The following is a 24,278-nucleotide window of genomic DNA, read 5'->3' on the forward strand; positions in this document are numbered from 1 at the left end:
AAGACCTGCCAAATAATATTGTTATGTTATACTCAAAAATTGAAGTGTAATATGAATTGAAAACTATAAGCACTTATTCTAAACGGAGTGAAGATATAGCCTGAAGGCCTTAAAACTAAGCCAACAAGGGGTCCAATATTGCAACAAAAAACCCAAGGTATTTAGTTTTTTCATTATATATATTTTTATATCTAATTGTTCGTTTATAGATTTGCGACATTGTCTCAAGGGCTAAGAAAAATATTTAGTAATTTCACCAGCAATTTCCACAGAAATTTCCTGATTTCACCAGCAATTTACACAGAGATTCCGAGATTTTTCTCCGTTTGATTTCAACAGATATCGCTTCCAAATTTTGCGAGAACCTAATGAAATCGTGTAAATAAATGTCCGACCCCTCCTATATCTCTCCATCCCATAGATGGAATGAATTTAAAACCTTACATAGAGTAGAGTAAACCCATCTTTTCAGAATCTAGGCAGAATTCTACCTAGCTCAGAAAAACCGTGGAAACGAATCCTTGTAAAAAACCAGGACGGAATATAAAAAAAATAGAGAAAAATCTTTCAAAAAACACGCTGGTATACCTACATGCAGTTCATACGGCGGTTTTTAGTAAAATGGGATGCGGGAAACTTATACACTAGCAAGTTAACTTTGCTGAAACTACTTTCCTCCCTATGGGCGTTTAACATTGCGTATTAATACGCCTGGCTTTCCCCGATTTGTAAATTTTATCCTGTACAAAAAAATATACCGATGTTGAACTTTAGATTATTTGGGAACTCCTCTTTTTACTCAAAGGTACTTGAAAATAGTCAGTTTGCTTTAGGCTAAGCGAGTTTTTCCCTTTCCAGCCTCTTACCATCCACCCCTCATCCTTCGGTCTATAACATAGAGAATAATATCGAGGGGAGTAAAAGGTGTAAAGACTTAATTAAATCACGCTATGAACCGCGTGTGTAACTCATTCAGTGATTCACATTCCCCAAAACCCCTTTTCAGAAATATAAGGCTTAATTTCAAACTTAAAAATGGAAGCTATAACTGAAATTTCTACTCCTTTAAAACTTATTCTCTTTTGTCTGAGCATCTTTTCAGGGAAAAGGAAATAAAAAACCCAAGGAGCTATAGGCCTTCTTTTATAAAACCCTACGTTTATTTCAGCATCTTTTTCTAAGGGTTGATCCCAATTTTAATATGCAGTGTGTTTAAGGGCGTACTATACATCTTTATTTAAAAAACAGAAGTCTATAATAAGAAGAATTTAAAAGTCAACGTTATAGCGTGAATAAATTAAAGTTTCATCCAAGCCTTGGTTTCAAATTTTAAATTGGAAGCCCGCTTAAAATTTCACGTGATATGTGAACGCGTAATAGTTTGATGTGTTTAAATAGGTGATTATATAAAGTATTTGGTCTTGCTGAACTTGTTGAAAATAAGAAATCGTCATCACAGCTGCGCGTGAATTTGTACGCGATGTGATTCTGATGATTTATTGTTATGTTAAGCCACGGATAAAGAATGAGCGTCAGGAAAATTTGTTTTCACGCGTATTCTTTATCCACGATCTTACTAATTTGAGCGAGAGCGTCATTTCTCCAGACTTAAAACGTCACTCGTGACGATTTGTTATATTTTTCAATTAGCTCCTCCTACTTTATATATTTACCTATTAAATTGGAATTCGAAAGGTCTGTTTTGGTGTCTATAAAGAGCTATAAATAATCTCACGTGATCTACGAATATAGTAGCAAGGAAGGACACGATTTTAATTTAAGAAATATCTTACTAGGTCTAACACTTTGTATTATGGACTTCAGTCAAGTTTCTAAACAGCGTAGTAACGTGAAGTATTTTTTTCATAGAATCGCCGCGTGTTTTTCAAAATGGTTTTTAGATTCTCGGCTATGAATATATCGATTGCGATTTTTAAAAGGTGTAAGAAAATATACATATATATATTTAAGGTTTTTGTATAGAAAGACGCTGAAAGGCGTATTCAAAATTGGGAAGAATATACAGGGTGTCTCTGATAAGTCTGAAATATAAATTAAGATAAGGGGATGTTCTTTGGGAAATCAATTTTGAGTCGAAAATGTAGGTAACTTCTATCCATTCCATTTTGTTTACCACAAGGGACATGCACTGTTTCAAATCGAGTTATGATTTGATTGAAGTGTTTTAGGGATGACCCCTTAATTAAATTAAATTAGAAATCAATGTTTTAATCAGTTTCTTAACTAAATTTAAGGGGGTCATCCGTAAAATACTCCATTCCAATCATAACTCGATTTGAAACAGTGTCCCTTGTGGTAAACAAAATGGAATGGAGATAGAAGTTACCTACATTTTCGACTCAAATTTTATTTCCCAAAGAATTAACATAACATCCCCCTCAATTTATGCATGCAGATTTATCAGAAACACCCTGTATTGGGTCGATATACGATCCGCGATAGGTTGGTTCAGCTTTTATCTCTTATATAAAGTGGTGCTACAGTTGCAGCAGCAGCGCGCGAGGTGTCTTGGGAATGCCAATCTGACAGTTAAAGGTTCACTCACTCTCCACTTTGCTTTTAACTCATTAGTGAGATCAGAGCTAAAGTGGATTTTGCGACGTACAGTCTACGCACTTGGTAAAATAAAAAATAATAAAAATGAAGTTAATAATTTTTAGCCTAATTTAGTTAAGATCCTTTGGCAAGTCGTTGATAAATTAGAATTGAAATTTTGTTAATAAAGAGTCTTAATTATTATAAAATTTTTCCCATGGACCGAAAATAATTTCAAATTTTGATAACTTATAAAAGTTTTCTAATAGTACAAGCGCGTGATGTATTTACTGCCACCTCGCGGTAGGAAATTAAAACTCGCGGATGAATACTAGGGCAAGTACACTGGCAAACCGAATTACGTTTACCAAGACCAGTTTTAAAGTACGAAATCTATGGTTATCTCCCAAAGAAGCTAACAACAAGAAGTGATATCTAGTTTATTAGGGAGAAGGTAAATAAGATGCCTAAGTATTCGCGCGCCATAGTCCCAGTCCCCCTTTCAAAATACAAGGGGGGACGTAAAAGAAGACCGGGCTATTTCGCTTCTCCTCAGTCGGAAAATATGTAGTAATTTTCGTCATTCACGCCGAGCTGACGTGAGTTTTCAAGAACCAATGAGATGTTGGTTGTAATTTAGAGGCGGCGGAGATTAACTCCGGACCTACTATACGTTTGGACTGGAGATAAAGCTGGAAGGAAATGGGGCGAATTTATACCTTCTCCCTAATAAACTAGATATCACTTCTTGCTAACAAAATAACAATATAACAAAATCTGGCAAGATATGTTGAGAAAACGCCTATAAAATTCCTATTTAGCTGCATTTATTCCTGACAAAAACGAAGGGTCAATTTTCCACACTCTTTAACAAGTTCCATACCATACATTATGTATTAATGCCTTGCAACCTAGGTCGTTTCATTATATCCCTCTATGGAGGTAAAATTTGGATAATAATCCGCCGGTAGTTCATTTATTTTCCATATCAGTTCAGTTAATTCCGCGGTATTTTTCCCAGCTAGCTAGCTAGCTAGCTAGCTAAATGTCGCCCCAATGGCTTCGGGGCCTTGTGGTGGCTTCCTTTCCCGCGTGCTTTAAATATTAAATGGAACGGATTTCGGGAAACGGGGGGGGGCGGAAGACTTTGAACGTTACGTCCCGAATTAATATTTAAATTTAAATATATTCCTTCAATTTTAATGAAGCCTGCGCCGCCGAGAACATTTAAGAAAGGCGCTATTTAAACATACAGAAGAGTTTAACCTTTTTTTCTTAATTTTTTTTTTTTTTGGAAAGGCAAATTTAAAGAGAAAAAGAGAGAGAAAAAAGATTAAATATTAAAAAGAAATAAAGGTGGTATCTAATACTTTGGTACAGTACCATAAGCTAATTATATTATAAGTCTCCAGTCTCCTTCAGTATATGGATAACCTCTAGAGCGGTACCGTTTAGATTACCGATTCGACTTGGAAAAATAGAGAGGTTAAGAAAAAGAAACTATAGCTTCTTATATACCTTTCTAATAGGTGCTTTAATTTAGTTAAGTTGAAATTTAACCTTAATTTGTACGAGTTAAGCCTAACTTGATATTAAAATTGAGAAAACGAGGGTGAAACTTCTTGAGCCAAACTTAGAAATATCTCACGCCTACATAGACTTTTACGTACACGTTTTTCAGTAAATTAACTAGAACTTGTACGAGTTAGTCTTATTTGAAACTAAAATTGAATATGAAACTAATTCTCTAGCCAAATACTTTAAAAGCTTTCACGTACACGTTTCTTTCATTAATTTAACCTCCGTAACATCAGAGTAAAGGCAGAAGAAAATTTAAATTCTGACATACCCAAGCATACAAGTTGAATATCTAACAACACTATCATTAGCTTATGATAACACTAATGTTTTATTCAAAATGCGGATAAGGATAAACATATCTGCCAGTAAACCAGGGATAAATACCGTTAGAGAAAACGGAGCTAATAAAGACAAAGGTAAGGTAAGAGAAGAGGCCAAAAGAAGGATGGGTAAATATTATACCGACGGGACTTATCTATTGATTCTACTTTGCTTCCTCGACGGATGTTAGATTTAGGGCTAAAGATATTCGGACCTTAGGAAGGAATCCTCCAGGCAAATCCTCCAGGGTGTTGCGCGCGCGCCAGCTACAGCTAAGGCTAAGGCGTCAAGAATCAAGATTGGAGGATATATAAAGCAACCAAGGGTTAGCTAGCTGCTATTGGTATTTTGGTGTGTGTGTGTGTGAGTGTCGCCAAGCTATGGGAATAAACTAAGTTTCCCGGCCATTTTCGGGGTTTTTTCCTGCTTATTTTTCTTTTTTTTATATAGGGAAGGGGGGTGGGATAAACGGTCAGTGGAGGGCAAAGACTTGTTCGGATGTGTTTTCAGGAGCGGACATAGATATTTCTAGATTAAACGCGTTTTATTATAGACTATTAATATTAACGTATCTTAATTTTACCTATAAATAAATTACGGTGTTCTTCGCTTTACGGGCATTTTTTAGAAGAAGTCTTGTTCAGATGTCTTTTTTTTTTCAGAAGGTAAATTTTCTAAATTTAATGAAGCATAGTTTTGTGTAATATTTAAAACTAATCTTAATTAATCTTAACTTAACACTAAATAAATTTAAAAAAGGGTGATATTCCCTTGCCTATACATTTTATGAAAATGTTCATTTGCTTTTGGTTTTTCCTTTTTTTTTCTTTTTCAAAAAGACAATTTTCTAAACGCAATAATGCAAAGTGAGAGTCTAATATCTACATACCACTAATCTTACAGGATCTTAACTTCTCTCTTAAATAAAACTGTAAGGGCACACTTCCCTTTAAATCATTTTGGCTGGCTAAACTTCCCTACACTTTAACCAAAAGCTAAAAAAATCTAGACGAGCGCGAGAGGGGGGGCCTTAGGAGAGCGAAATCATTTTTTATTCACTTCTCTCAAAACATCAAAGTTTTCTCGATAGGAGATTCATGGAGGCCAAAAAGGCTCAAAGCTCATAAAAAAAGAGCAAAAATGACAAACTGTTAATATTTCAGTAGACATCCCAAAAAAAAGAAAGAAATGATTTATACTTTGAAAGTTAACCTTTCTACGCAGAGATGGAAAATATTTAAGAAATAAAATAACAAAAATGCTATATAGCCTACCAAGAAAATGTTTCAAAAAGTGCAGGTTTTATACGTTTTCAGGAGTTATGCTGCGTCAACGTTATATCTATTTCATTTTAAATCATTTAACTATTTTAAGAAATAGGTCAAAATGGTGATGGCCCCTAAGAAATCGCTTTAGTGATGGCCCCTTTTACTTACGAGTGTTTAAATCACATCCCAAACCTTTGGGAGTTTTCCCACCAAAACGGATAAATATCTAATGCTAAGGTATTATGTAGTTTGCTATGATCTTTTTATCTAAGTAATTATTTATTCAAAGGTATTTATATTTATTATTTAAGTTTAATTATATTTTCCCCCTTTGGAAAATACGAATTTAACGCGTATATAATTTGAGAACGGAGTTGTATTTTAATCGCATTATGAATATATTTCGAAAACTTCGAAAAAAAACTCTTATAGAGCTTGAATTTGAACTATAGGCAATTTTGAAAATATATATTTTCGCGAAGCATAACTTTGAACCTATCTTTCTTAAATTCACAAGTAAAATATAAGAGGAACTTAACCATTATACTGTTTAAGCGTCTTAGACGCATCTAATATACTCTTTAAAAACCGATATTCCTTAAGAATTATGGTCTAAAGTAAGACTCTAAAACAATCTACCCGAAAAATTATCTAAAAAAAAAACTTTCTACATTGAAAGTTCCATTTTAAAATATATTCAAACTTAATAACAAAATCTAACCAAAACTAAGCGCATGAAAACTTTCATTTAAAAATATAATCTACCTTAATAACAAAATCTAACCAAAACTAAGCTCAAATAAAATCATTTAAATATGCACAATAATTAAATACAAATCAGAATAAGTTTTAAACACTCACCGATCGTGTAGTCTCCTTCTTCAGCAAACGTGTGATTCCACGAGCATTCAGCGACGAATACGGAGAAATTTTCCAAACGCAAGTTCTTGCTGCCAGATGAAGTTTTTTCCTCATTGCTAAGAGTGAAGTTGCGATATCTAAGTTGTTCTCCGTCTGCTGGGATGAGAGTTTTAAAAGATCCGTTCCCCCGGAGTGGTGGCGAGGATGAAGATGATGATCCTCGGTTAGTGTTGGTCGTCGTCGTCGCATTTCGTCTTGGCTCGTTGTAGAGTCGGCGTCGATTAGAAGCGATCACTGGCGCAATGCGAGAACTCTGAGCTGTGTTGGAGTTTTTAGCGCTAGTCCGTGGCGGCGTGTTCCGGGCGCGTCCGTCGCTGATCTGGAAGAGGCAGGAAAAGGAGAGAGGAGTCCAAGGTTCCTTCCCTTCCGACGATGTCGCCGCCACTGCGTAACCGAGAGAGAGAGAGAGAGAGAGAGAGAAAAGAGAGAAAGAGGCCAATCAATTTTTAAACGTCTCCATGGCAACCGAGAGCCCAAGCTTTTGTGCATGGTGGTGCGGTGCGGTCCACGAGAATACGACCACCATAGATATATGAATTTATACTAGGAGAAATTTTATGAACGTAGAAGGCGTTTTATTTTTTGGGCGTTATCAATAAAATATATTACAGCGTAATTTATTAATTAAATCAGAGAGAATTAACAGTAGAGGAGAACCCGAAGGCCATAATTTTTTCCCAAGAAATTGGAGAGTATTTAAAATTAAACTTGCCCTACTGGTTAGGTATAAATTACAATGCGTATTTCTGAATGGTTTATGAACAAATTAAGGGGAATCAGTGTTCTTTAGTAAATCAATTTTGAGTCGAAAATGTAACTTCTCATGACATTTTTCACTATGGGACACCGTTTTCAAGTTATGATTGTACATAGTATTTCACATTTATATAATCTAACATCCACAGATTCGTTTCATACTTCATTTTTGAAATATCATGCTATGATGATTGGCATAACTTAAAAGATTGAAGACGATACAAACAAACGAATTCCAAAAATTCCAACAAAAAATATCGTTAAAATCATGGTATAAGCAAGAACATGGCAAGTAAAAAAACCATAATTGTGGTGCAATTATCAGAATTCTGAATTACCAACCAATATAATTATAGAAAATTTATATTTAAGAAAAATTAACTACATCAGGATCTTTGGAAGCTGTCTTTGAACAAACCATCCAACCCAAAACTTTTCCCTATACCCAAAAATGCGCGGGGGTCTATGAGATGGTGCGGTGTGTCGACATTCGAGTAACTGAGAGCGAAAGTATATATACTCGGTAAGATTTCTTGGCCCCGAAAAAGCACTTTCCACGAAAGAGAGAGAGAGAAAAAACAAGATACGTTGTCCTCTTGGAGAACGAACGAGAACGTCAGCGTCGAAGGTGGGCGGCAGCAGCGTTGGAACCCCTTTTTCTCCTCGAGACAAATTAGAAACGTACACACCCCTTTGTCAAACAAGCGGTTGAATCTTCTTTTCGCCGCCATGCCATGCCATCCGAGAGTGCATCGCGTCTCCTTTTCCTTTATACATCTCACCCAACATCCAAAAGAGAAGACGAAGAAGAAGCAAAAAAAAAAGGTTCTCTCCTTTGTACTCCCGTCATGGAAAAACGGGGATAATGTAATCCTTGAGAGCATTGGAAGGTAACAGCCTCCGGGATTAGAAATATATTCTACTGCTTTTAATTTGTTAGGCCTTAATTAAAAATATTAGGCTTAGCTAAGTGGTTCCATCCTCTAGCTCACTTTCACGAGAGTACCAAGAATTTCTTTCAAGAAAAATCGCCTTCAATTCGAACAGGTTAGGCTTAGCTAAGTAGACCTAGAATTTCTCGCCATGAATTTATATAAGTCAATCATATCCAATTCGGTTAAACTAATTTAAATTAAAATTAATTTTACGAAAATATTTAGTTTCAGCCAGGTGGATGGCTTTTCCCTGAACTTGGGCGTCGAGCGGGGTAAACATTTCTACAGGGGCTATGGAAAAATACATAGGTTTCAAACCCCTAAATGTTGGCTTAGCCTGCGATAACAGTTTTGCCAAAGTGAAAGAAAAATAACAGAAAGTGATGATTCGCTGGAGTCTATGGTATTTTTATTCGCCTTTAACAAAACCAATAGGCCCTTCCAAAAATAAAATAACGAAAGGAATCCTGGGTAAATGGTTGGCCCTCTGGAAGTGGTCGTGCATTTAAAATCTCTGGCGAAGTTACATTAAATTAATTGGAGTTTTAAGTTTTAAATTTTAAATTAACAATTAACAATAACCGACGCTAAAATCCTCACGTTTGTCATCTTAAAACATTTATGGAAAGACCTCACAGAGCTGGATGCTCAACTAGGAACAGGTAATAAATACAAATATTCCCCTTAAACCTAGGTCACCATAGCAAGGATCTAAGCGACTACAGAGGCTATGGAAAGAAAGTCGCGCGGGTTGTCTCTTGATCCCGACATCGCGTGCCAAGCAAGCGGGTTGCTGTATAGAGCTTCCTTTTCTTAAATCCCCATCTTTACCCAGAGACCCTCTCATCTCATCTTCCATCTCCTAGCCGGGAGTGTGGGCATCACCACCTTATTTCTATCTACGATTTTTTTTTTCGACTTCTCTCTCTCTCACTCTGGTATACCCGTTCGACCTTTCTTTGCCTTTTTCAATGGGTTTCTTTTGTTAAAGACTCGGGCGCAGGGTGCAATGCAACTTACTGCCCCGTAACGTTCACTTCTCAAAAAAGGTTTATAGATGGAAGAAATATATATACAGTATGGCTAAGCTATTCGGAGACACCTTGCGTCCTTGCCCATGTGGTATAAGAAAAAATACATTTTTTTTGCTCCGTTTAATTGACGAGCTAGGGCTATGACGCCTTACAGCTCCAAAACTCTCATATGAATAGGCAATTCTATGAATTCCACAGGAGACGCAAACTCCACAGGGACAAGGGGACGTCACCATCTTGGGTTATTTCCCTCTTGCCAAAAAGCACCGCTAGAGGCAGCGCGAGTTGACTGCACTCGGTGGTTAATTTTGCAGGACTTCAATCTAGGTCCTATTTAGTCTGCATTACTAAGTCCAATTTTGACAGTAGCGCCTCACCAGGCGTCTTCGCTTCACCTAACTAATCTATGACCTACCTCGGTCACTTCATGACAAGCTCCAGTTTCTAAGTTACCAGTGACAAACTTATCATGGAACATATCTTAACTGAAGAAGTATATACGCCTCGACTAGCTAGCTCAACCACTCTTGTATTTCAAGATAGGTTTTTAGGCATCGCAAGGACAGAAAAGAAGCAATTTTTTTTTGGTCGTCGTCGTAGAGTGAGTGTGTTGTCATCAGCTATAGGTCTTTCCCTGTTTTGTGTCAATGTTAGCTTTTATACTTTTTCATACTAGATCCGAGTGATGATGGCGTTTTTTTCCCCCATTTCTTATATTGTATAAGAAAATGAACTATCCAACATTGAAGACAACCTTAGAAAACGCCAAAAGTTCAACAAAGAAAAACACCCGAAATGAATAAGGTACCAAGTGTGAATTCTGGGCGTTGATAGCGATACGCGGTTCTACTACGTGTTTTCCCAATCCCAATAAATTTGTTATCATCGATGATAACTTCAAATATTTAAATTTCATTTTTCCCGTCAAAAGAGTCTTTGGGTGTGGTCGACTTGCCTTATCGTTATTTTCAAATGGATTCGATTGGTCAATTCGCGCTGCGTCGCGTGAGTACCTTAAATTTGAACGAAAACATTTCGGACTTTCGGTGTACCATTTATTGGAGTTTCGGTATTATACTCAAAGATATAGCAAACTCAATAATAATAATAATTGTTTAATGTTCCCAAAACAGTACATTGGTACCAGCTGGTTGGCGAACAGGGGACATAGGTCATGTATACAATACAGTGTGGGGGGATGATTAAATTAGATCGGAACACTGCATGAAAGTTTTATCTGTTTTTTTTTTTTTGCTTTAGTTATTACATTTTTAAAATTTTAAAATTTTAAAATTTTAAGATAATATCAGAATATTTTAATTTTCTCGAGTCTAAAAGGTCATTATCACTACCATGTTTATCATAAACTTTCATCATTCTGAGCATACTGGGAGGAGTATTTGCTGATAGAAATATTATAAAGCGAGACAGCACCATTCAGCACTCTAGTTTAACATTACGTCATCAAGACACCCCTGACCAAATTTATATTTTTTGCAAAGGCCTATTAACGAAAAATACTCTCCAAAAATTCATTTAACGCGCGTAGAGTAAATTTAAACATACGGTGCTGCATAGAAAATCAAACTCGATTCTTAAACCTTGGTTCAATATTCTCGCGCACCTTTTCTAAACCCCTGGTAGAAAAAAAGCCAATTGCTTTCTCGGATTCTTTGGAAGTAAAAAAAGAAGTCGCTTTCATCGAATCCGTTTCTTTCCATGTTCACACCATCCCATATAATAATCAATCTTGATATAACTAGAATTTAAAACAACTTAAACTCTAAATGCGAACTAAACTTATACAGTTGAAAAAAGAAATAGGGAGCTTATTTAGGAAAAAGAGTCAATCCTGGTCAAAGTTGGAAAGCCAATAGTATATATATAGTAAAAGGTTCGAGCTTTTGGAGAGAGAGAGAGAGAGAGAAATAAACCTGAGAAAACATTTATAAGGGACGATTCCGCGTCTATAGGTAATTTTTGAAGAGAGTGCAAACTGCAAAAACGGAGATGAAAAGTTGAATAGGACTTAAACGATAAAATTCACTCTCTTTTTTCTCTTTCTAAGATCCCACAAGGTTATGTCCAATTTCTATCAATAGATTTTATTTAATTTTATTCATTTCAAATATTTCTCAAATTTCCATGATCATCTAAAGTAAATTTCCCTGATCCATTTTATCACAGTCTAAAGTAAATTTCCCTGACCAAATTTCTCACCGATCCAAAGTCAATTTCCCTGATCAATTTTCTCACCGCCGAAAGCAAATTTCCCTGATCAATTTTCTCACCGCCGAAAGCAAATTTCCCTGACCAACCAATCTGTGACATATTTTGAAACTTCCCATTATTTCACACGCATTTTCAAAATCCCTAAAAACAATACAGGTTTCTTCAGGTATACTGCTTAAACTCCGTGGAAGCTATCAACATTGGGATTTTATCCCCAAAAAGGAAAGATAAAGAAGCCTTTGAATTAAATATTTAAGCCTATTTGTCTAACTGATAAGTTACAAACTTGTCAAATTATTGGAAACACGAGATAGTTAGTTTAATATTTTATGAATGAAAAATTTATGAAAAAAAAATAAATAAATAAAATGAAGTCACCCGCATTATACGGGAAGAACCGACCAAACCCTTATTTTTATTTTTTTAGTTATTTCAGGTAAGAGGTCAATAACCTTCTAACAATATTTCGCCTGGCAGCAGCTCTCTCCTTCCGTCAAATCGTATTAAGTAACATCCAACGCCCTTACACAATTTCACCCCCCCCCCCCCCGAAAACCCGGCTTTACCTTCATTTTTAAACCCTTTCCATCAAAAGTTGACTTTTACCTTTCTTTATGGGGGCCACTAACCCTTGGCAATGCATGAAGCCATGATACCATTTATGGTACAGTTGAAGTTCATTTATTGAAGTGCAAATTTATTATCACAAGGTAATAATGTATTCCATTCATTCATAATCGTATAAAGCGGTTTTAGGCCTAGAATAAGGCGCGAAATTTCCTTCTTTCCACGTGATTCAAATGCACGTGGAAAAGTCGCGCGCTTTATTCCCACAGATCGCAATAAATCAATCAATAAACACCGACACCAAATTAATTTCTCGATAACGAACTCAAATTAGAAGCTTAAAAGCGTTTAGTTTGCGAAAATTTCATTCGATTCGAACGTTGCTAACCCTCGGCCCCAACAGCCACGGTGTTATAAAGGTAAAATCTCCCGCCCTTTTCAATTCCTTCAAAATTAGAACAAGATTATAATCCATATAACTTAGCACCAGGATAACGGATGAATTAGAAACCTTCCCCACTTCGGTAACAGTGCAAACAGACATATGCGAGTAGAATACGAACAGGGTTCCTTGAAGTAATGGTTAACTGTGACATTTTACCCAAAATTTTCAAGGCAAAAAATTATAATATGAAATTGTTTTTAGTTATAAAACATGCAAACGCTAATTAAAATACTTAAAAACATTACTTGACCCAAACCATTTGAAAATAAATACAGACTATGCAATGCACCAATGTCCATTAGCCGCTTGGAATTATGTCAATTAAGAATTAGAGGTATATGAAGAAGGGGGTTGGTGGGCCTTGGCGGAAGGAAGTACCAGCTTTGAACTTTACCGCCATCACTAGGTAGCTGCTCATCTCAAAATTGGATTTAGACCAAATGGCTTGAAAAATATATATGCGTCGTGACTTAAGGTCACTGGGAAATCTATACACCTAAGCCTTGGCTCTATAATGTCACGCATTACGTTACCTTACGTTTCAAAAGCTAAGCCTTTGCTAGGGACTTCTAAACGGGTTATAAACCAACATCAGCAGCGAGGGGACCATTTCTCTTAGGACCTCTCTTTACGAGATAGAATTAATGCCTAATGCTTTTAAAACCCTTAGATTAAGCTAACGGTATTTTACACTTAATTAAAATTTACCCGGACGCTTCCAATTGGGTAAAAGTTTTAATTAGCGTAAGGTGTAGGTTCCACCACTACAAAATTAAGGAACACTTTTCAGTATGGACAGCGTGAGAAGCCAAAGATCATGACACTAGAAGACAGTAGACCTTTTTAAAAAGTGGTGTTAGACCACCTAGTTATGTGGACAACAAAGGCATTAGAAATGACTTCAAACAAGCATTATCTAAGGTCTTTGTTTTCCATATACCCATCAATTCAAGCAGACGACACTGTCTGTGCCCCCTTCTTATAAAAAACGCATCTATTCATTTTTAAACATTCTAAGCAAGTTCCACTGTGAATAATTCTATTTCTGGTCCATTAATTTTTCTCTAACTCTATGAAGCAGCAACACTTTAGTTCATCTTTCATTCACTTCAGTTGAGATGGCGCTAGTGCATGTTAGAATTTTAAAACCTTTCCCAACACCATCCATTCTCTCTCTCTCTTACATACATACCCTGCCTAACTCTTCAATTCTCTTTGATTATATATTAATCTTTGGTACCATGCACGTTTAAAAAAAAATGAAAAGAAGTACCTAGCTATATAGAAAAGGTTACATCTGGTTAATCTGGTATTTAAACAATGGACTCCCTTTTTCCCCTCGACACATGAAAGAGAAAAGAGCGTTTGTATGGAAAAAAATAAAAAAAAAAACACGCGAAAAAAAACCTGGACTGCCTGAACAGTCTGATGTAGTCAAGTACTTACATGTATAGCAAGACGCTTGTTGTAACTTAACTTTTCATGAAAAAAAAACTACCTTGTTGTTAGGGTAAGGGATAAAATCGTACTAGACCAACATAAGTTCATGGAAGATATGTTCACCATAAGTTTGTTAATCTCTGGTAACTTCGAAACTGGAGCTTGTCATGAAGTGAACGAGTGAGGTAGGTCATAGATTCGAGGTAAAGTGACACCTGGTGAGGCGCTGCTATCAAAGGCTTAGTAATGCAGACTAATAGGACCTAGATGGAACTTGGTCCTGCAAAATTAACCACCACCGAGTGTAGGACTTCAATTCTCGCCTGTCGTTCTCCCTCGAACTAGTTATCTCGAGCTGTAAGTCTCTCAGTAGCATTACGAACTTGCATATCTAGTGTCATACTTATGGAACATATAAACTTATGGCTAGACGTTTAAGAGCTGCGCCGAGGATCTAGGATTAAAAATTTAAGAACATCTGCACGCGATAGATTTCCTTTCATTTTGTCATTAGATATTTATGAAAAGCCTTAAGGCGATTTATACAGCGATTGCTAGACATTTTAAATGCAGGACGGACTATATGTTATACGCGCGCATAATTTTAGCGTAATACAGTGGTAATAATCGAATAAATAAATGAACTCTTGTTAGTTAACTCATCTAATAAAACAATATGGACAAAGGACGGTCTATGCATTGTTATTAACAACGAGGTCAGCGTGGTCCAACTTGTTATTTGGTATACAAGCGACTCCTGGTGAGGTAGCACTAGGGAGTACCCTAATACCAACTGATGGGTTCGTCCAATAGGTGTACTTCCCAGTCCTTCACGGGAAAGCCTAACGCGTAGTGTCCATAATGGAAACTTAATTGGTCATATTTTCTTTAATATTCTAGATAGAAACATGGTTCCAATTGAAATATTACATTATTTTATACACTCTTTTGAATAAAAAATGAAGAAAAAAATCTACGTCGAATCAAAACGTTGGTATTAGTTATTTAGAAAAATACAATAGTCGCAGCTCATCATACTTATTATTGTTACTATATTACTTATCATAACTCCTATAAAGGAAATTGCTGTAGAGACTAGAGAGGGTCTATTTCTCAAACCAAAAACATTAATTACGTTGTATATAACAATAAATGATTCATATAGAGCCCCAGCCCGGCCCGGAAGCGAAACTATAAGGAGAAAGAGTTAGTCTTAGCTCTTTATTTTTGTGGAAGCCAAATAAAAGAAATAATTGGCGAGGGGAGAGGGGAAATCCACCCTCTGTCAACAATAATCAACTTCGCCTTCATAAATAACATACACACTGAATGCTAAGAAATTACATTTGCCAAAGGGACGTTTGCAAAAGCAAAAACTAATTGGAAGCAACATAACTTAATTACACAAAAAATAAAGACGCCCATCTATTGTTTCTTATTATTCATTTAATTTCTTGCGGTATATATTTAGACCAAGGCTTAACAATAATAATAATAGTAATAAACTACCTCGTTTTGTTTTTATACCCACCTCAAGGCAAATCATTGTTTGTTATAAAGCAGAACTAGATGAGAGAGGTTAATAAAGGTCGCGAATTATTTTCAAGGAAGTGGGCTAGTTTCTTAATTTATTTTTTGAACTTTTATGAATTAGATTTTTCTAAAAGAGGGTTATATTTAAGATTAGCGTTAAGGCTTTAAATACTAGCATATGTTTATAAGATATGTTACATAAGTGTAACTATACTTGGTAATGCTAGAGACTTACAGCTCGAGCTAGTTCTAGTAGAACGACGGAAGCGAGAATTGAAGTCCTACACTCGGTGGTAAATTTTGCAGGACCAAGTTCCATCTAGGTCCTATTTAGTCTGCATTACTAAGCCTTTGACAGCGCCTCACAAGGCGTCTTCGCTTTACCTCGAATGTATGACCTACCTCATTCACTTCATGACAAGCTCCAGTTTGTAACCAGTGACAAACTTATGGGGAACATATCTTATGAAATTATGGAAGACTTATTAAATAAAAATATAATTTGAACAAGACCTCTTATTGGTAAAAACTAAAAAGTTAAAAAGGTATATTAAATATCATTGCGAAACTCCCAAAATTTTTAAAAATGGAATAGAAAATGTATAAGAGAAAGAAATAAAAAAAATGTTCATATCCGCCGAAAGTAGACATACACTGGCTGACATTAATCAACTTGTCATAGCCACGCCCACCCCAAAACTTGATGGGCACTTGTCAAAACGCTACCGGAAGCTGTCATTAAAAACGACTCCGGACAAAAAAGCACACGATATAAATGAACGGGGTGGTTCTCCCTCAAATATAGGAACTTTTTTAAAAACTCCAAAAATGGATGGGATGTTCCTCTGAATCTTTTAAATCTTAAGACGAGAATTTACTAGAGGTTAAACCCGTACCTTATTCGAAAAGATTGAGCATTAGAAATACAGTAAAGCCTGCCATTTTCTCTAGTGTCATTTCATGTTCGGAAAAAATGGGCCGACATTTGGTCTGAGAATTGAGACACTAAACAAGATGGTTAAGACAGTTTTAAACACCCAGAAAAATTAAAGGAAATATTTGAGGTTCAGTTCAGTTCAGATAAAGATACCAATCACACGACTTACTGGACATATTTTGGAGTAGAATATTTAATGATAACATTGGTAAACATGATACTTCTTATAATGATATATCGCGTATAATATCTAAACTATTTAAATTATAAAAGTAAACAAATCAATAAACTGAACTGAACTGAACCAAAGTAACACCCGTTTATTCCAACCTTATGGTTTTTTCTTTCATCATGAGATAGCTCTACTTCTTCCCATTCCACCGATGCCTAATTAAAATAATTACAATAATTATGCCTGGCGTAATTAAGCTAAATCCACTTTGGAATCTACAACCTCAAAAACCAATAGATATTAAAACCACGAATAATTTTAAGGTTTAAAATTCGTAACCAATAATTTTTAGGGGAGGAGGATGTCTAAACTATTGGCGGCGGCGGCGCTAGAAAATTTCAATACGGAGTGAGAGCGCGAGAAGGCTCTTCTACACGCATATGAACCATGCATTGCACCTTTCCGCGCATATACGATAAGAATGTGTGTTTAGCTGTCAAAACAGCGAAGCATTATACAAAGAAATGGGTGCATTCAGGGTGCCGCGAGCCCTCCCTTGGTTGCCATGGTTACCATACACGTAATTCCAAAGTCACTTTACACCACTATCAAGGGAACGAGGACCCTATTCCCTCGATGGTAATAAACGACACTAATTTTGATTAGACTCGGAGACCTCAGTCATCCAAAGCGAAGCTGACAAGTTAAAAACTTTCACTACAACGCCTACTTTACGCCAAACAAACGCGGCGGATACACTGACGTTAGTTACTAAGGCAAGGAAAAATCTATCAATGACTCAAGTACTCGAGCTAGAGCTACCTACTTGAAATAAAAATAAAAAATAAAAAAGTGTTTCGTTCTTTAAGTTTCTGGCCTCAATTCCACTTGAATGTCTTAGCGTCTTAAGCAAATTACGAAGAAATGCACGAAGAAAACTGTACCACCAGGATTTAAGCATAAAGGCATGCAGCACTTTTGTGTATTCTGGAATTTGAAAGGAAGGAGAGAGAGAGATTTTTCTCTTCAAGAAGCCAAGTTTTTTTAAAAAAATACGGTTTCTCAAGACTTAAACGCATCCGAATTAAATATTTGGGTAATATTTTTAACTTAAAACGGATTCCCAAAAAGACACCGGAAATGGTCACCTACGTTCAAATGGGAACCAAACTCTTTTGGACGGTACACATAACTTGCTAGGGCATCAACTAGACCACTATGGGGTCACGATCTCGACCCTAAAGGTACAAACTAGGCCTTAGCTACAAAAACAGGATCAAGACTTTGGATTAAATATTTGGGTAATATTTTCCTCAAACTAGATTCCTAAACAGACACCGGAAATGGTGACCTAAGTTCCAATGGGAACCCAACTCTTCTGGATGGTATACACATCACTTACTCCCCATCTTGCCAGGGCATCAACTAGACCACTATGGGGTCACGATCTCGCCCCTAAAAGGTGAAAAAGCTAGAACTCATGTGGGTACAAACTTCCAAAGCTACAAAGGACAGGATCGTGATGGAGCTTTATCCTCGCCAAATAACGAAATTAACGAGATTGCCGGTCGCCTCTCGTGACAGCCAATGACGTTTAAGCTTTCTTTTTTTGAAAGGAACCGCGCGAGCGGGGAAAGGATCATAAGGGGCTGCACGTGAAGCGCAACGCCAGCTATGAAACAACCTACAACAGTCCGCGTGACGTTGAATGACGGACGGTTTAAGCCAAGGTACGTCACCGGCTTCTTTTCCCGCCATTTGTTCCGCGCGCAACGTTTCGTAAAAAGAAGCAAGGCGCTACTAGGGCATAAACGTCATCAGTATAACCATCGTAGGACTTTAAAAAGGTGTATACATATACCAGAGACGATGGTACGGTTGCGTTCGACAACTTGATTGATTCCGAAACGCCCCGTTACTACGTATTTTCTTCGATTTTTCTAGCATATGCAAAAACCTGCTGTTATCTTGCAAATCCAGATAGAACTTTGTAGTATAAAAGGTTTCGAACATATTTGTTGTTTGTGTGCTCATTCATTCATGCCCTTCAATAAAGTCTACGATACACCTTCTCTTCTAGTTTATTTCTTGGTGGTTTGACCTGTGGAAATGGATGTACAGGCCAGGCCTATAATCAAGCTTATCTTCCATCAAATGGAGCTCTACTGATCATGCAGTTACGTCACATGACCCAATCACTACTCCAGGAAATAGTAACGCTACTACTACAAAATATAGTTCCTGACATGGCCCAACATAACGCATTGTACACGTACATCCCATTCGCAACTACAACATTACTGAAGACAACTTACACATTGCTCTAGACCTATGTACAACTATAAAATACTCCAGAAATTATACACAACTAACGCTACAGATGAAACCCTTCTAATAGAACAGTTCGGGCCAAGATATAAATAACATCATACAATCATAGGCTGGTGTCCCATGCAGTCAATCCTGGATCAACCCTTATATAAGTTCGCCCATAAGATTAAACCGAATTAGGCTGACAACGTCTCGTTTATATTTAACTTCCAACATTCACGGCCTTTAACTCTATTAGGCTTAGCTGCATGGACACTTACTACGGATGACTAGAGTCAAAGGAAGATCGTAGCGTGCACGATGAGAAGGGAAGTAAAGGGGGGTGGTTGAATCGAATACCCAACTATTACCGCGGACGTCAACTAAACTAGCCTTAGATTGAGTTAAGTCTCCCATTTTCTCCAGAGGAGATTGTCGGGTCGCGGAGAGTTCGAGGCCAGCCAGGCAGCCAGACTATTCCTAGGTCCATGCACCACGGAGGGCGGGCAGGAGATCGGGTGGGCTCTCGCCCCTCCCCCATCTCTCTTAACCACGTGCCCCCTCGACGAAACGGTAATAACATTTTCCTCGCGAGCGGGAACGGGATTTCTCTCGAGTCTATCTGGAACGAAACATTTTTCCACTTGGAAAGTTGACCGCGTGTTAGGCCTAGGATGGGACAAAGATACCATTGGGATCGTAAGGGGGCTTGGTAGATTCTCCGGGTGAAAAGAGGGGTCATGGTTTTGGCGCGAGGCTTGATTCCCTGGACCCTGCGGACGGGGTATAAGTCTGGCGTGCGCGTGGGACAAACCAGAAAACCGTCGTATTGGGATCGAGTTATTATTAGGTGTTAGTCGCTCTTTTACTATATCTCTCGGTAACCTCTAGTCATTCGTACGTGGCGAAATATATCTAATAGCGTTCCGATATAACCCCACACATCTTTCGGTTCAAGATTGCTGAAATCTTCTGATAATTCTGCGCATGCAGTTTGCTGGGCAAAAATAAAATTTTAGTGTAAATATAATTGTTCTGTCGGATGTTTCCATGAATTTCCAGGATTTTTCCCATATATTTCTCCTTGTTTTCCACGATTTGTCCCATAAATTTACCCGAGTTTTCCAGGATTATTCCCATATATGGAGCAATAACAACGAGAGTGGTTTTTCATAGTTGAAGCAACCCCTTCAGAGCAAACTTACTCAAACGACACAAATTTCCCTCATTTCCCTGGGTTCTTTGTCAACTATTTATTTCCCTAAGTTTTCCAGATTTATACGAACCTTGATTTAATTTTCTTATTTAAAACATCGCCAAAAAAAAGGAATTCACTTTAAACTAATTAAATACGAACTAACCAAACAGATAAAGACAAACGTGGCTAAAATTCACTATATACGAAACGAAATACCTAGAAAATGTTTCAAAATTCAACATGTTTCTCTAAGACATTTGAAGATAGTTACAGTCTATGATTATTGGAAAAAATATTCAACGCGAAGTTAATAATATAAAATTAAAATCAACATATGCGGGCGATACCGGTTTTATATCAAAGAGAGACAAGTTATAAAAAAACCCACATCCTATCTTAGAGGAAAAATTTCGGCAGAATTAAGAAATCCTTATTCACTTTCTTCATTCACACGCGCACGTTCTTCAAGAAAACTTCATATGGTGTACGTTCGAGTCTTAGTGGTTAGCTAATTTAAGAAGTAATGGCGTAGGTTGTAAAAAGGACTCATCCGTCTAATTGTGACAATTAAGTTCATTTCGTAATATTAACTGACAGGGTCATTACGTCATCTTTAATTCCAGGGTTAGGCTATACGAACTGACTAATGGTTCTAGTTTAACATTCAAAAGGGGTGGAAACGTATAACCTCTTCAAAGAGACTACTGAAGACTCGTCGTATGAGAGAGAAAGAGAATGACAAGGAAGCCTATAGCAAGGAACCTGTTGATTTTAGTAGTTGAATGTATTTAGTCAAGAGAGAGTTCTCTAGAAGACATTGTTGGGTTGCGTTAGAAACCAGCAGTCAGAAAGGGGTTTCCCCAATTTATTTTTGATGTTTGCTTTATGGATATTGGTTTCATTGCGAAATTATAATTTCTTAGTTAATTTAAATATTTTTAGAGATTATGTTCCTGATACCTGATGCAAGGGATTGTTAAAAAAGCATGGGCGGGTGGGTTACCGTGGGTAAAAGGTATTTAAAATACTGGGGAGTACCCTTATTGGATGCCTATAGTACCACCTCATGGCTCCTCCGTCCAATCGGGGTACTACCAAGCAGTGCTTGTCGGGAAAGCCCAACGCGTAGTGCCATCCATAACAGAAACTTAATTGCATGTATCTCCTTTAATATTGTAGATAGTAACATCATTCCAATTGATAATATTCATTATTTTATAAGGTTCTTTTGATTAAAAAATATTAAAATAAAACAAAATTCCATCCCCAAAGTATCCCTAAATTTAAGATATCGCGTGACGCGATGGCAAATCATGGATTTCAAAGACACGTTGCGTAATTCCCCCTTAAGCTTTTGTAAAATAAAATAAAAAAAATTAAGAGGAAGTCCTTAAAGAATCTTCTCACACACAGACATGCAGGGGTCGGTGGTTCGGTCGGTCGGTGTTGACGGCTGAGACCACCGACGATGGTCGTATTATCCGAAACGCCGTAACAAATATCCCTATTGGATCTCAGTCCAAATTATCTATCGTACGAGTGAAGGCTTAGGCCCTAACATCAATTCATATTTCCCGATATAAACTATGATGGAAAGAAGAAGCTGTACATACAAACGAGTCTGATAGCGAAGAAGCGGAAAAAGAAATCTATCGGATCTGTGAGCCGACGCGAAAGCAACACCTCCAGCGGGATCAAAAGAAATATTCCCAACTTTACACGATCGGACATTTCCCGGCGGCAATTTTTTTTTTAAAGAATGTCTTTTTCCCGAAGATCAAAGCCGTGAAAAGGGGGAAAAGGGGAAAACCCAACAACAACAAGTTGAGCCAAACCGTCTTAAACCCGTATCTCGAAATAAATGTTTTCCAACGGGGTTTATCTTGCGAAATCCATGCATTTTGGAATTATGGATGAAAGATAAATATTTGCGCGTGTTGAGATTTATTCTGATTATACGTGATCGCCGTTTCACGCGCGAAATTTCACTTGTCGTAAATGAGTGGTTATAGTTACTCCACAACTAGTTTCTTGCATACATTGAACCAAACCTCACCTACCCTATGATGGTATTTTGGCTTTGGAAGAAATGGGGCTTTGGAAGAAATGGGACTTTGGAAGAAACGATGCTTTCACGTAGGAAGCAACAAATAGCAAGAAGGTGGGCTGTTACTATAGGGCTACATATCGGTATCACTTCAAGCGTGACGTCATTACAAAAAGGCTTTGTTTTTGACTTATTAGTATTACAAATGTTGGGCATTTCATTGCAAACTATTGCTACCCATAAACATATATAAAACATTTCATTAATTAGTTAAAGAGAAAGAAAGACGCGCTACCTCTAACGGTGGTTCGTGGCGAGAGGGAAATACCCACCCAAGAAGATGACCTCCCCAGCCCCTGTGGTAGATATTAGTTTAAGCATACAGTATCAAATAAAAATTAAGATGTACCAGATTGATTAAAGAAAATCACATTTTCCCAGCCTGAATTTTCAATCAAACACTCTCAAAAACCTCACATCTCTCCGGGATTTAAAACCCGTCTTCCAGACATTGAAGACAATCTCCGATATATATATAAAAAAATCCGAAATAATTCACGGGGAATGCGAAAATAATAATAATAAAAAAACAGACTAAAATAAAAAAAAATAATGGGAAACAAAACAGATAGGAAAAGCAGCGTGATATCCGAGAAAGAATGTTTTTGCAACCATGTACCCGAATAAAAGGGGGTTATGTTGTATTTCTTTCACCACCAACCAAGTCCTAGCGAGACTCGTGTCTCTGTCTTTTCGTGATGAGATTGGGAATAAATGACAATAGCGACCAAGCGAAAAAAGACGGGGGGATTCAACCCCTTGCCGCCCCCCCCCTCCACGTTGAAAAAAATCATTCTCTGATTTGAAAAGAAAGGAACGATGCAGAAAATATCGAAACAAATCAAAACTTCTCAGGCTTTTCTTTCTACCTTTTTCCTTTTTTTCCATTACGTACTAATGGCATATCCCCCCTTTGATAATGTAATGTCTTAAAGACAATCTAACACGGGGTGCCGACACATCCTCCGAGAGAAATTTTTATGTTATAAAAAAAGAAAGTCAATTTTAAAGCTTCTATATCGAGGTGCATGAGCTACCAATTTTTCAATACCGAAAAAACCCCTAATTTTCGAAGTATTAGAGGTGTTACTATCAATACATGTTCTAATGTCTATTGTATATTACTACTATCTTTATTGTTTTTTGCCAATGGCCAAGGCTTAGTAAAAAATATGGTACTCACAAAAAGTTTTGTCTTCAGGTTCATCGAACTTCAAATTGTCCAATTTCACAGTAGATTTTTCTGTAATTAGAAAGAAATAAACGTGGTTAATTATAAATAATTACAATTAAATCACAGACACACAAGTAAATTAATTAATTAAAGTTTCTAACCTAAATTTATATTCGCCAATAAAATATGTTACACAAGCGCAAACCTACTCCGCGAAGTCCGCGCCTTACAGCCATTACGTCACAAACGCGAACTATATCACGCGCCACTTTCTAACACAAAGAAAAAAAATCACGTGTGAAATTTCCCGCTTAAAATTACTTTAAGCCTTTGCACTTATAAAAGCTCCTCATAAAATTCGTATATAAAACTTTGGCACGCGGCTTAAATTCTTGACACTCAAAAAGATTACCGCTCATAACATAACAACCTGACCGAGGCTTAACAATTTAAGGCATCGAAAAATATATATAAATTTAAAAATAAAAATAAAAAAAAATTAGAAATCCTTGATGAGGTAACCCGGTAAACACTAGCAGGAGGGCTTTATACGTCAGATATTCTCCGAATGAACGTTTTTTGGCGATATTTAGAATTAAAAAAAATACACGTAGTATACTTGGCCCATGCAGTTTCGTCAAAAATTCAGACGATTCTTGGTATCGCAGCGTGATCAAAACCGCACGAGGGGGCTCTCTTAACCGAAGAAAAAAAACCTAGGCCTAGTGTCTTTCACGAACCGACTAAAAATGAAGTATTTTTTAAGTTTTTACGCTCCTAAAGACGCATAA

At 36.9% G+C, this 24,278-nt stretch overlaps 1 protein-coding gene across 2 annotated transcripts in view; it reads right to left on the bottom strand.

Moving 5' to 3' along the window:
- Positions 1–24,278, bottom strand: part of LOC149709904 (uncharacterized) — a 380,702-nt gene that overhangs the window by 178,932 nt on the left and 177,492 nt on the right. For both annotated transcript variants that reach the window (XM_089858152.1, XM_089858151.1), the window contains exons 5-6: positions 23,497–23,556; positions 6,588–7,031 (exon numbers count right to left, since the gene is read on the bottom strand). In XM_089858152.1, the coding sequence (XP_089714278.1) occupies positions 6,588–7,031; positions 23,497–23,556 (504 nt within the window). The remainder of the gene's footprint in view (positions 1–6,587; positions 7,032–23,496; positions 23,557–24,278) is intronic.

Source organism: Phalangium opilio, unplaced genomic scaffold (genome assembly GCF_054372755.1).
Source record: "Phalangium opilio isolate 3A_F unplaced genomic scaffold, DU_Popi_V2 ptg000011l_1, whole genome shotgun sequence".
Taxonomy (NCBI): Eukaryota; Metazoa; Arthropoda; class Arachnida; order Opiliones; family Phalangiidae; genus Phalangium; species Phalangium opilio.